The 15,019-nt window shown below is 40.5% G+C and overlaps 1 protein-coding gene across 1 annotated transcript in view; it reads right to left on the bottom strand.

Moving 5' to 3' along the window:
* Window positions 1–4,138: 4,138 nt before the first annotated feature.
* Window positions 4,139–15,019, bottom strand: part of LOC139614206 (leucine-rich repeat and fibronectin type-III domain-containing protein 2) — a 140,267-nt gene continuing 129,386 nt past the window's right edge. The window contains exons 5-6 of the mRNA XM_071471386.1: window positions 12,680–14,076; window positions 4,139–8,543 (exon numbers count right to left, since the gene is read on the bottom strand). Coding sequence (XP_071327487.1) covers window positions 7,553–8,543; window positions 12,680–14,055 — 2,367 coding nt within the window. The 5' untranslated portion in view covers window positions 14,056–14,076 and the 3' untranslated portion in view covers window positions 4,139–7,552. The remainder of the gene's footprint in view (window positions 8,544–12,679; window positions 14,077–15,019) is intronic.

A 15,019-nucleotide genomic window follows, 5' to 3' on the forward strand; every position in this document is an offset into this window, starting at 1 on the left:
GAAGTATCCCCATGAAAGTGGTGATGAGGCTGCAAAAGCAGGCTATAGACAAGGTTTGCTTTCCCAGAGTTCTCTTTAATGGACAGCCATTTTTAAAGGGAATATGAGCAAACTCCACCCTATGCAAACCTTCTGTCATGACCTCCAATTTCATCTGCTTTGCCTCTATAAAATGACAAAATACACTGCTGCAGGCTGTGATCAGGCATAAAATTGATGGATAGATGCTCTGCGGGGCTGCTGCTCTGCAAAAGCTACTTTAAAGTGGAAGAAAAAAAAACTTCACAAAAACTAAAAGGGGTTAGTGCCCTGCAAAACACAACTTTGACGTAGTTTTTGTAATAAAACAAAGACACTCGGTGTCAGAGATAAGCGATAGAGCAAGATAATTAGTATGAATGTACCCATTAGGCAGTGGAGTCAAATCACCAACAATAGTCAACAACTCTACTATCCTTTTCTCTATGCATCAAACATCTGCTGTGAACAATGAAGTATTTTTTATGATGTGTCCAAGCAGACAGGATAACAAACTAATGATTTCACTCAAGTGATGACACTGAATCTGTTTGTCCACAGGATTCCTGCCAAATCAGCTGCCTCATGCCAAAGGAGATCGTTTTCTCTTGTACATGGTATTTAATGAAGAAAGATACTGAATTTGTATGACTTTGGTGATCATTATCCTGTCATCTAGTACCAGCAGCAGTTTTCACTCATCTTATAGAAAATAGGCTATCTCAACATCTACGAGCTGGATCGTTACAATTTTGTAATGACATTTTATGATTCCCAGTGGATGAATCTAAAAGGTGGTGGCGCTCTGGCTTTTTCTCTAGTAACGCCATGAGGTTGACTTTTTGGTTTCTAGTGAAATGTTGTGACAACATTTGAATAGATACAGAGAGGATAAATCCCATGGACCTTGGCGATCCCTTAAAAGGATAATCTTCCATCACCAGGTCGATGACGCCACCTGAAGTAGTTTCACTCTTTCCCTCCAGAGAGAACTCAGACTGTTGTTGCTGATGGTTTTCAGTCAGGCCATCTTACCGTTAGAAACGGGTTGTCACGGGGTCCTATCCTTTGTCCATTGTTGTTTACATTACTCACCATCCTGACATTAAAACTTCAAATGACATTCATATCACTCTTACTTAAAATAAGGTGAAGTACCCACCAGGTCCCACTGCAATCTGTTTGAACAATAACACACAAATCATTATATTGGGCTTTTCCATACTGAAAATATCATCCAAACATTAAAAAAAAGTATATGAACCTTTCAGCTGATGGCATCAAAAAAAAAAGAAAAAAAAATTGAGTCAGGAGTCATCAAACCTGGAGTCCAATCAGTGAAACCAGATTGGAGCTGTGGGTTAGAGCCACTTTAACTTATAAAATCACTGAGTTTTTTATTCATAAAAAACATCTACTCATGTGAACCAAGCCTCACACAAAAAAAAAAAAAAATCTCGGAAGACTTAGGATCAAGAATCGCTGATTTGCATAAAGCTGGAAAGGGTTTAAGAGTAATCTCACAGAGGTTTCGATATTCGTCAGTTCACAGTCAGACAAACAGAAACAATTTACTGCTGTGGCTACTCTCCCTAGAAGTAGGCGTCCAGCTAAGATGACTCCAAAGGCACAACACAGATGCTCAGTGAGGTAAAAAATAAAAAAAGAAGCTCAGGCTAACAACTAAGCCTTAAAGGAATCACTGGAGCTGGGCAACATCTCTGTTTATGAGTCAGCCACATGCAAATCATGGCTGCATGTTGTCCGTAGCAGGACACCATGGAAAAATATTTTGTTGACTGATGAAACCAAGGATATTTTTTTACAAAGATGGGGTAGAGAGAGAGAGAGAGGGGATGACATGCACCAAAGGGCCTAGGCTGGATTTAAGCCAAGACCGCTGCAGTCAGGAATCAGGGCTGACGTGTGGTATGTGCTCGACCAGGTGAGCTTCCAGAGCGCCCCAAACTGAGGGTGAATTGATGAGGAGGAACACACAACTCTGTATATATAGTAAAAAGCGCACTGTATACCAACATGAAAGCATCCAAAGGTGAAAGAGATCGGAGGGAGCATCATGATTTGTGGCTTTGCTGCTTCTGGGTCTGAACAGCTCAACATCAACGGGGGGAGAATTAATTCCAAAGTTTATCAAGGTGTGTTACAGGATAATGTCTGTGTGGTTATATACCTGCTGAAGCTCAGGAGAAGTTGGGTGATGCAATAGGACAATGATGGAGTGGCCCCGTCAGAGCCCAGACCTTAATCCAGTACAGATGCTTTGGGATGACCTGAAGAGAGACGCTCACACCAGACATCCCACATGTCTTATCTGAAGCAGCTCTGTAGGAAGAATGTTCCAAACTTCCTCCTGAACATTGTGCAGGTCTGACCAGCAGCTACTGGAAGAGCTGGTTTAAGGTTAATGCTGTTAAAGGAGGTTTGACCAGTTATTAAATCCACGGGTGCACTTACTTCTCCCAGCAGCACTGTGAATGTTTCATGACTGTGTTCAACAAAGACGTGAAAGATTACAACTGTTTGTGTGTTATTAGCACATTGTGTTTGTCAGATCATTTTTAATTTCATGACCAGTTCATACATAAAAAAACAGGTAATTCAAAAAATCTTCATATACTTTGTCTTGCCACTTTACCTTTGACAGCCTCATCTGTGCCTTGTGTTTAGTGCGGATTTGTTTTTGTTAGTATGCTAACACATTAGACTAACATTGTGAACATGGTATGTTTTATACCTGCAGAACATCAGCATTTAGCCCAATGCGCCCAAGTACAGCCACATAAGAGAGCCACTAACATGGCTGTAGAGTCATAGCAGATATTTACTATGGATTTGTAGTCCTTAACTGAATAGTTAAATTGCTTGTGTCCTTATTTATCAGGGACAGCACCAAGGTTGTGTGTGTGTATAGGCAGTATGTATTTTAAAAGCTTCCTGTTCTGAGGCATTTCAAATTTATACAAATAGCACCTGTTTTATCATTAAAGACTGACAACTCAGCAGAGGAAACTGGGTCTGAAATCTCATGTCAGAAAGAAGCAGGGGTAAAACCTGCTGCACTGTTTTATCAGATGCAAATGGAGAAAGAAACTGAAGTCAGGTCAAGTCAGTGCCTGAGAGAGAGAGACGTAAATTAATAGAGGCTACTTTCCTAGGGCTCTCCACTCAGCACCACTTTACCTTTTTGTTTCAATAACATTGAAGAAACCAAAAGAGTTTAAAAGGTTTACCATACATTTCCCATGTTGATTTTTCATGTCTCATTAAAACAGTGATCTTTCTGTTAAGCTTACAACATTAGACACTTTCACTGATATTTCCTCTTGAACCAGTGCTCCAAGCTCAGCAGCAGGAAACACTTCCTTTGTGATCCATTGCTCTAAAGACATGCACAAGCCCAGCATCAGGTCTTATTTAGTAGCACTTTAGTCAGGCGTCCTGCAGCTGGGCTCTTGTTAATCTTTACTCTTGGGAAGTAACACGCTAAATTGAAACAAAATTTTGTGACCTTGGCGGTAATTGGTGACAGGCTTAGTAAATAGACCTGTAGTTTAAACTGATATTCTCACCTGCTGACACACAGTAACCAAAGAGGATGATTCAGCCACTGCTGTGAAAGTATTTTTTAAATAAAACTGGTGGTTACTGTCAGAACACTTTTCAATAAACACATTTACTTTGTCTTTTTCAGTCATTGGCATATGTTCTTTATGATGATGATGACAGCTCAACAACAATAATCCTCCTACATGCGACATCCAGTGGTCACGTTCCCCCTGAGCCCTCAGCAGGTGCATATCGCTGTCTTATCATGTAACGCTTGGCCCTTGTGGAGATTATATTTACTCTGTGCTGCCGTAAGCACCTTGCCTAACAGATTATATGAATTAAGACCTTATTATGGGCTCTGGCCAGGAGCTGCATGTACCGGTGATTTGTAACAAGGGCAGTGCTGAGGTGAGTCAGCAGCAACTGGCCTGATTACAGCAGCTGGACCTCAGGAGGAAAACCCTTGGCTCATCCACGGTAAACAAAGACACCAAGAGGGGAAGGACACTCCATTACTCCATTAACTAATTTGTACTTAGTGGGTAAAATAAAGCAGCAGTTTCAGCTCAGAAAGGTGTAATTAGTAATGTACTGCAAGGCACACAATTAAAAATAAGTTAAAAAAAAGTTAATTTGTGTATCTGTGAGATGTTGCAGGAAGAGAAAACACAAATGAGCCAGTTTGGTTCATAGGAATTAATCAATATTTTTATATTCTTTTGTAGCAAAATCTTTTCACACAGAAACAGTTTTTTTTTTTTTTTTTTTTTTTGTCCTAGAACCTCAGGTGAGAATCATGACTATGTTGAGTCAAGTACACACTTAAATGGCGTTCTTAGTTAGCAGTGTAGAACAGATTTTTACATGATGCCACAAGCATAGACAACAGGTTAAACCGTCCATTCACACAAATTACAAGAAATACAGGTTTTTTTCATTTACCTCTGGTGGACTCTACCATCAAGATAGTTTGTTTCATTTGTTCAGGCTTTGAGATCTCTGTCTTTGAGACGGTCACCACCTATTGAGTCAGAAACAACTTCCCATCACCCACAGACTTGGTTGCAGAGAGCTTTGAGTGGAACTATTTTCGGTCACTGATTCCAAAACTCAGGCAGATCATAAACTCAGAATCCCCAATGGATTTTGTGGAAACCTCCACCCTCATTCTCCTCCAGGAGTGGCCATTATGGATAAAATCCTCACATGGTAAATTAAATTTTATTTGGGAATATCAATAGGCATTATGATTTCTGGAAAATCATTTGAAAAGCTGTTTATGGATAAATGGTGGGGGCAGGGGTGTCTCTGGCCTGTTTGCCAAATTAAAGTATGAGGCTGGTGATGTTCTGAATTATTCTTGTTAACAACAAATCTCATGAAAAGACCAAAAATAACAACACAATATTAAAAGCTGCAACCAACTAGTACTTTCCTAAAACAGATGGGAACTGTAGTTTTGTTGGGGACTATTTGCAGCTGCACAATAATATACAATTTGTTACATAATACATAATTATTTTGTGTATGTTGGGTTGACTCAAAATAAACTACAGCATATGTGTTCATGGTAATGAAGAAAAATGTCACCCAGTGTAGCAGTGTGCCTCACTAATGTGCTTCTAATAGTTTTTGGGAAACAATGGAGCTACGTGGGGGAATAAGATATGTCAAGGTTTGGAAACAGAGATAGTATTTGGCACTAGGATGAAATCATTGGTCTTTAAATAGGATTTTGTTGACAATAAAAATAAAATATGTAATATTGCCATCCTATTTTTTTAATGTATTTACCTGCATTGATGCAAACATCACATAAATATCCAATATTCCTTTGGTGATTTGCAAAATTTCCCATAAAGATTTATTTCAGCCAGAGATATTAAAGGGACAGCTACTATTGTATAAACATTATGGCAAAACACTGTCTCACATTGTCATATTGTAACATCCTAACCTCACTGTATTGCAGTAAAGGTAGAAATCTCACATAAGCACATCCCAAAACCCGCAAAGAAAACCAAGATTATCTACATGGGGAGTACAACCAGAGGTAAAATAGATAATCTGCTTTTTTGTAATTTGGGTGAATTGACCCTTTAAAAACAGCTAGTCATCCTCTTCTGTCTACTTGCTGTAACATGTAAAATACCATTCCAGTGAGCCAACTAACAATGGCCAAGTTGGTACACCACAGAAAAGCACCTTCTCACTGTTGCTTCACATGAAAATAAAAGTACTACTGTACGATTTTCCCGCTTTTACATTCTCACCCAGTTATTTTACAAAAAAATGCCAATATACAGAACAATACATCTAGGGAATAAAACAATAATAATAAAACATAAAAAAAAAAACAAACACGATGACCACCCCACATCTTGAAATGCAGCAGAGACCAACAGGGTATTTAGAAAGGCATCAAAATGTGTGTGGATATCCTGGTTGATCACTAATCTCAACAGCCACTAATTCAAAGTATTATACTGCAATGTACAGCCCAGTGTGAAAGAGAATGAAAGAGAAATGATTGACCTGGTGAATGAATTCAAATAATGCATAAACAAACCACAGTTATGTTTGTATTGTCCAATCCACTTTTCAGCTGTTTGGCCCTTAATAAGTTATCTTTCTTCCCCTTTTTCTCCACTTAATGTCCTCCCTTAAGCGCCATAATGACCTTTATCAGGCTAATAAACATCAATTTGGACTCTGCCATTTAACCTGGCTAAATGAGTAATCTCTTGTCTGTGTTGCCTAAAGAGAATTAAAGCCGAATAACATGTCCCGCTGTGTGTTTAAGCGAATGATTAAGAGAGTCTGCTGGATTTCTAAGACCATTCATGTCTGGCTACTGTCATATGTGCTGATAGCATCTGAAACCATACCCTGAGAGAACACTCTGTTTACATCAATGGCCTCTTAGCCTACAGGGACCACTGTTGCCAGTGCTAACCAGTGAGGGGAATTTCAAACCTGAGCTGGAAACATACTGAATTTGATTGGCTGGGGACAAAGTAATTCTTTGAAGGTTTTGCAGATAACTAAGGAACTTTGTGGTTTGTGTTTGTGATCCATCTTGTGCATTTGGATTTGTTGTATTTCCATTAACTTTGATATAATAATAACCTCATATGATACATAACCTGAGGTAGAAATACAAGACTGGCTTGTTATGGTTCAGTGTTACTGTTATCTAGAGAATAGGACTTCTATTTGAAAATATGTCATTTTGTCCATTTGTGATTAATTGAAATTTGACTTAAAGTATTGTTAAATGATGTAAAATGGCTGTGTGTGAAGGGACACTAGCTTCTGTGTGTGTGTGTGTGTGTGCGTGTGTGTGTTCAATCGCTGACAACTACAACCTCATTACAGAGCTCTGCCTGCTGATGACTCACCTCAAATAATAAATAGTAAAAATGATAGAAAAACCCAGATGAAAATAAAAATGACTTTGTTTTAATTTTCTATTCACTCCTCTGGTCCTACTGTTGCAGTAGTCCCATTTCATGCTGAGGATCCACAACACTGTGATGCACGTTCAGTTCACCACAGTCGAGGCAAATCCTCTTGGTGTTCTTTTGATACAGATGTAGCAAATCCACTTTGAATTTCTCATCTTACTTTTCCCTCCTTTTTCTCAGAGATGCGCTCACATACCCTGTGGATTGGGAGTTACTCCATATGGGCCATATATCTGCACAATCCGAGATTCTGTGCTGTTTCAAATGGGAAAAAAATTTCAAATACAGGTAAAGACTGTCAAAGATTTGAGATCACAGCCAGGATTTGAGTGTCTTTTTGCACATAATTACTTAGACAGTATTCACATGGATGAACTTCATGCAAAACCCAAAGGTGGATTCCCACTGGAACGTCCCTCACTCTGCACTCATGTTCCCGTAGTTCCTGCTATAGATTTATTTTTTGGCCATGGACCTCACAGTTAGACCAGTTGCACTCAAACTGTGCTCTCCATCACCCACTCCGAGCTCTCAAAAGTGGGCTTCTCGTCCTCACTGTCATCATACTGCAGCAGCATGCCGTTCACAGACAGACTGCGTTTAGTCCAGATGTTACTGATCCTGCGAGGGTAGCTGCTGCGGCACTGTGTGGCCCCTACGTGACCCATGTCAAACGAATGGCTCCTCTTGGGCTTACCCTCCTGAGGAAGCCCTAGGAGACGTCCCAGCATGGTAGTGGACTCGGCCCTTCCTAGCAGGGGTTCTTTATCAGAAGGGGGAACCGTAGCCACCGTCATCATAGTATTGGAAGTGGTGGAGGGGCCAGAAGTCCCTTGGTGGTCCCTTGCTACCCCTCGCAGCTCCAGCGTGGTGAAGGCCCCTAAAAGGTGGTCCAGGTTTGGCCGTGCTTTGGCACCGTGCCCATGCCTCCTGAATTTGCTGCTGGGCAGGGTGCTGCATTCACTGCCCTGCATGCTGTAGCGGTCGCCAGCCCCCCTTCCTGCGTGGCTGTCTAACGAGTTGGAGGAGGAGGAGGATGAGGAGAGGCTGCTCTGGAGTGATCCACACTTGAACTCTACCATCTCCTCACGCATGACCACCACTGTAGACTTGACCTGTGGCGGGGCGCCGTTGAACCTGTTCAGCCCCCCATTGGTCTGCGAGTACGTGTTGCTCACAGTTGGTAATTTATTAGCCTGGATACCACTGGTCACCTTATAGCGCACCATGAGAATGATGATGAACACCAGCAGTGTGGCCACGATGATGCCACCAATGACCAGGATCATGGTGCCCCCCAGGAATCCACTGTGAAGAGACTGGCACTGTGGGTAGTCCTCCCTGGTAATGAACTGGACACAGCCGACAATGTTGGTGGCAGTGAGAGTGGTGGCAGTGTCATCCCAGATGGCCAAGACGCAAAGGTCATACTGCATCCCTGGGACAAGATTTGTGACTACAAAGGCTCTGTTAGTCATGGGAATCATCCTACAAGAAGACAAAGAGACAGAAAGAAACACTGTTAACAATACAGACCTCTTGCTATGGGAGTTCAAGACAAGGCTAGAGAGCTAGTGTTAAAAGCAACTCTGGCTTCATTTGTTATGCTGGGGCAGATCAAAGAAAATGCCAAAATGAAGCATGCTAAGTAGCTATTTATATGCACAGAGTAATTCAAGAAGATGACTTCATTGGTCCCAGTGTTATTCCATTTGATATGCATGAAGCAAGAGGAATGAGATAAGAATTGAATGGCCACGTTTTGTACATTGTTTTGGCTAAACATAATTTCTTGTAGATTCCATTTAACACTCGTTAAGTTGTTTCAACTCTGTTATTATACTACGCCTCCCTGCCTTTGACTGAAACTGAAAGTTGATCCGGCAGTATGTTAATTGTTCAAGATGTATTGGCAATCAATGAAATGCTGCAAGAACCTCTGTTTTCATTATGTAAACATGCAGGGATAGAGGATTTTACCCGTCAAACACTTCTGTCTGGAAGGTAGATCACACACACATCTAATTAAGTACTGGAGCTGTCACAATATGCTGTGATATCTGACAGTATTCACACCTTTGTTTCCTTAAGGTTATATGAAAGCCCTTTCCAACAAAAGCTAAAGCTGATTTGTAGATGCTGTGTTTTGACAGTTACATCAGTGCTGTCACTGCCTCTCCTCATGACAGTTACTGTAAGTTCTCTCTTAAGTGTAGTTAACTACAGTATATTGACCACTTCTTTTCACAACAGAATGGAGCACCATTGACAGTCAAACTAAAGTGGGCTATATGCACAGCCCAATATTCCTGGGGATAACGCCATAGAATGTAAATACAAATGGCTTTAGCCTCTGTGACATCATCCATAGGTTTCTGAGGAGAGGTTTTGAAGCTGAGCTGGCTAACTAATCCCAAAACTGGTTTGTGGCAAGCATACACTCTCCCACTTGTCACTCAAACAGCAAGCCCTCAATTATGCAGAACTGTAAGCTTTTATAAAATATATGGGTGAATTATATAAAAATTCAGCACCTTACAGAGGGAAATTGGCTGTAGAGACCAAAACAATTTTTTGTACCATGTGAGCATGTTTATTTCTGCTGTAAAGTTGAGCATTTTAACATGAGAGTTTAAGAATTCACTTGCTTTTGGAGCCAACCTAAAGTGGCTGTTCAAAGAACTGCAGGTTTTGGTACTTTGCGTTGGCCTCATTTTTCAGCCGTGGAGGTTGCCACTTTGATAACACCTATATTGGACGAATTTTAACTTTTGCACTGACAATGCAAGAAGCGTATGCACTAGATGTGTTCTACCTATGGCAAATGTATGCCTTTTTAGTAATTGTTATCATGATATTTCCCTAACCTTAAGCTGGATTTAGTACACTATGGGCTTACGGTGGCTACTAAGAGGCTGTGTTTCCTCTGAGAAGGTTTCTGATGCAGATTGTTGAGAATGAAGACAACATTTAGGAGTTTGAAGAAAGACTGTCACTGTCATAATAGGGTTAGAGTTAGGGTTAGGGTTAACTCAAGCATTGCAGTGGGGATGGAATAGATGAACATCTGGCACTCATCTAAAAATCTAAATTTATGTCTCTACATATCTACAATGGGAAAGCCTGTCAAGCCTTTTCATTGACTACAGATACAAGTTTAACCACTTAACCACAGTTTTAACTACCAGATGCAAACCATATCCAGACCTTAATCGAGTGTTTTAGTTTCCTACCCTGAAACATACCTTAGCCAGAGATTATTTGCCATAAGCACAAATTTAACATAAACTTTAACTGTTGTTGTTATGTGCAGATATTGTAGAAAGTTTTTCCTTTTTTTAATTTTTGTTTTGCAGTAGGGTTGTGTGTGCATCAATAATCCTTAGATTGGACAAGGTTTTTTTTTTTTTTTTTTTTTTAAGAAAACCTTCACTAAAACAGTAATCCACTAAATACTATATATCAGTGCTTCCCAACCAGGGAAAAAAGATTAAGATTAAGATTCAGATAGCCTTTATTAGCTCCACAGTGGGGAGATTTGCAAGAAAAAGCTGAAATAGAAAGCTAACAGTTATCTATAAATATATCCTTCAGTCATCCATCCATTGTTGGCTTGCTGTTCTCCTACAGTACGAGCAGCCAAAGCTTGATGCATCTGAAGCGCCTCCACCACAGAGCCCAGACACCAGTGTGGCTGCAGTCCATTATTCATCCTTAATTGCCTTTTTCCATAACCAGGAAGAAGCTGTGTTGCCTCACGTGTTCGAGAGAACTCATGCAATCTCTCTCCTCCCCCACATGGCTGTGATTGATTTTTAATCATGCTATTGCTTGAGTGCAGGCGCTGCCCTGGGAAACTGTGTCAGCCAACTAGAGCACAGTAGGTGTGCATGTGCAGGCAATGAAGTCATATCAATATTAATTCAAAAACAGTAGTTGGCCTCCCTATGCACATTATCTTTTCCTCCTAGCTCCTAATTTGTCTTCTGACATGAAAAAGGACTGCACAGGCATTATTTTATAAATGCACGTAAATCTATTGCTTTGGGTCATTTTCCTACACATTAATTCATTCCATGTTCCCCGAGTATGAAATAGAAACCATTTTAAAGGACTAAATCACATGACAAAGACAACTTTAGCATTAGCACTCTATTTTTAACTTAATAGTTACCAGTAGTGCATGAAAGTGAGGAACTGAGAAAGTCACCAACCTTAATTGCTATTGAGGATCAAAACACTATTACCCAAATAAGAAAATAACAAAACAAATGGGAGATTAAGTATGTTTTGCTTAAATATCTCAAAAGTAGCATTCAAAAATGTATGCTGTGTTTCTGTTAGCAATGATTATGAGAATGAACAATAATCCCTTTTCCTATAAATTATTTAGATGCTGTAAATCAATGACCAATGAAAAACAAAGCAGTTTACAAAGTACACGTCAGTGTTATGTTTGCAATTTTGTACAATAAAGAAAATTCATAAAGCATTTACTGAGAACATGGATGAGTCATCCAATGTTTCTGTCACTGGCAAGAAAAAAAAATTATTAAAAATTCCTTTTGTTGTCTTTTCTCTGGCATGACAAACTGACACAGAGTGTGCAAGCAAGGAAATCAGATAAACAACTTGTTATTGAATTTGCAGAGATGGTGAGTTGGATTCACAGTGTTTGAACAAAGTAATATCTCTCGTCATTGCTTTGTACAGTTCTAATCTCCTATTCACAGCTAATAACCAGCTGTTTTGCCTTGTCATATTCTGTCAATTATCTTTCATTAAATGGCTCTTGCTGGAATGTACAGTACAGGTACACTGTGTAGGACTATTGCACAGAATAAATTACTGGACAGGTTTCTGATAATTTGTGATGAGGTGTTGTACAAAGCACAAACTTTACCAATTCGACTACTCTGATGGACTGAATACCACCTTTAGCATACGTGAGGTAGTAATTCTTTGGAGGGACCCATCAATGTGTTTAGGTGCATTGAGGCTCTGGAACCCAAGGGGATACTAAATTTTAAAAAAGTGCGATATCTTATATGCAGCAAATACCACAAAATGTTTTCAAGCTGTCAGATAAAGATTCACATGCAGGATTCATGAAAAGGTAGCTCCATTTGTTTGCTCTTACAAGACAGCCCAATATGTTTGGTCCTTTTTAATGTCTCCAAATTCTCTGTCTCATTTGACATAGGAAATTGATTACACAGAGCCCGGAGATCTTCAGCTGCAGTTTCCAAGCTTACACTTCATGGACTTGAGCAGCTTTAGAAGGATACATTAAAATGAGGGTCTATAATCCCTTTTTCTTCTTTGATTTCTAATTAATGGTTCAGGGTGGGGATTTCACTTTGGGTTTCTTGAAAATGTGAAAGCAGTATGCCCACCAATTGTCAATTTGAGAAAAAAAAAAAATCAAGGTCTAGGAAAAATGAATGTTGATCTCCAAGTAACACTTCAAAGAAAATGACTGTCTCTAGCATTCACTAAGCAAACAATTAGCAATCGACTCGAGAGGCGGAGCAGTGACTATTCTGAAGTTAAACATTATAGACTTTGACCAGAAAGGTCTCCACTCCTACCTGGAAATAATTGAATTTTATTATCAGTCTTACCTGTAAATGAGTACTTCATCCTCTGAGCAATTGTACTGAAGCTGAAACATTTTGACTTTTGGAGTTGATTTGCTAACAGTCCACTTGACCAGAGCAGAGACAGCGGTCACCTCTGATACAGACACCACCTTCTCTGGCAGAGGTTTAGGCTCCCCTTTACTGATCTTGGTAGAGCTTGTTATGTCTGAAAGCCCAGACTTGGACTGTGTGGTACGGTTTGTACCGTTACTCAAATGGGGGAGTTGAATGATTGATAGCTCAATGGAGGCTGTAGATTCCCCCGCAGCATTAGCAGCTATGCAAGTAAAGGTACCATAATCCTTAGATGTGGTGATTGTAATGTCCAGGGTGCCATTTTCATATACCGTTGCTCGGGAGGAGTTGCTGATCAAACGGTCATCGGGAGCAACCCAATGCACAGTTGGCATTGGGTCGCCAACAGCTTTGCAGCGCAAGCTAGCTGTTTGGCCCTCTAGAACAAGCAACTTGTGTGTATGTTGTGTGATCAAAGGGGGCTCACAAACAAACTCCTCCTCACGAACAGACCAAAAGTAGCGCCCCTTTAGACTGGCAGGAGAAGCGCAGGTTTCCATGTCATCCTCACGTTCCAGCCTTCGAAGCCAAAGCACTTCACAGTTGCAGTGCAACGGGTTTCCACCAAAGCTTAGAGAAAGTGGAGGTGCATAAGGAGTGCTCATCACAACACTACTCTGGGAGCGTGCAAAGATGGGGTCTGGAGGGAGCTTCTGCAGACGGTTCGAGGTGAGGTCCAAACGGGCCAGTTTATCAAGATCTATAAAAGTCCCCTCAGCAATGAAGGAGATTAGGTTATGATCCAAACTCATCTGATGGAGGTTGACCATCTTGCGGATGGCTTCCCAAGGCACGCTGCGCAAGTTATTATATGACAAATCCAGGTCCTCCAGTGTAAGTAGCAAGTCATCAAAGGCTGCTTTGGAGATCCGACTCAGCTGATTGTTGTTGAGGATCAGGTGCTGCAGGTTGATCAGCCCTCGGAGGTCATCCGGCCCCAGCTCGGTCAACCGGTTACTGTCCAGGTGCAGGGATCTCAGGGTTTCCAGGTCAATGAAAGAGAAAGGCTGGATGGTGCTGATGGTGTTACGGGACAAGGTTAGGTCCACCAGACCTGTCATGTTGGCAAAGTCCTGAGTGGTGATCTTGAGGATGAAGTTGCCGCCCAGCCGGAGCTCCACAGTTCGCCGGTCGATGTCCGGTGGGACAAACAGCAGGCCTTTGGAGGGGCACAGAGTTCCTAAAGACTCTGAGAGGTTCTGGCAGACACAGTATTTTGGACATGCATGGACCATCGTAACTGTGGTTCCCAGAAGCAGGAGACTGATGACCACTTTTTCCATGTTAGTTCATAGAAAGGGGATCTGCAGAGACAAAAGAAACAAAAAAAAAACAAATGATTAGTTGAAATTGAATATGATCATTTAAGTTTTTACCACTTTACATATTTTCAGCTGTATGATAATTTCAGTTCCAGTGGCTCAGTATAGTCATGTAGGCATAAATTGCTCACTTGCTGAGGTGGTCTGATTATCATCCATGATAATTTTTAACATTAACATTCTCCATTGTAATATTAATTTGCATTTATTTTGCAATGCAAAGAACAGGTGAGAAATCACATGAGGACTGTCTGAATGAGATCAGGATTTAACAGCGCTAAGAAGCAATTTTTAATGACGCACATGTTAATAAGCTGGTCATCACAGATATACAAGCATGCATGCAGTGGATACTAGTTCAGGTGTATGGCATGTGTATGTGTATGCAAAAGGCAATGGATGAGTTAATTGAAATGAGACTTGCAGGATTAAAATGCCCTCACACTGTTTGTATTTTCTATATGTATTTACACTGTCTTCCTCTTTCTGTATCTCTGTATATGTCTTTACCTATTGTCTCTGCACCATTTTGGCAAAAGATGCAATTCAATTTGGAAAAAAAAATATTCCACAAGCCGCAGGTGTTAGTCTCGTCAGACTTGGCTGACAAAATCAGCACGCCTCTGTGAACGTCTTAACAGCCCTCACACCTGGCTGACTCCTCTGAATGGATGGCCACACTTGGCTTCATCCAACGAGCTTTTAATTCCCCCAGACATTTGTATCATTAATTCCTAATACACTCAAAACCTAAAAATCAATTTCAATCATCGTTTTAATTTTTTTTTTTTTTTTTTTTACACCAGCAACATTTATAAATGGAAAGCTCTGTCTTCGACTTTGGGTGGCTCTCACTTGAACCATAGGGAGGCACAGTTGGAGCATTTCACTGTTGACCAAATGTTTGTACTATCATTCATTATTA

This window comes from Trachinotus anak, unplaced genomic scaffold, assembly GCF_046630095.1.
Source record: "Trachinotus anak isolate AG129_WGS33_773 ecotype Australia unplaced genomic scaffold, CSIRO_AGI_Tana_v1 ptg000033l, whole genome shotgun sequence".
NCBI classification, from domain to species: domain Eukaryota; kingdom Metazoa; phylum Chordata; class Actinopteri; order Carangiformes; family Carangidae; genus Trachinotus; species Trachinotus anak.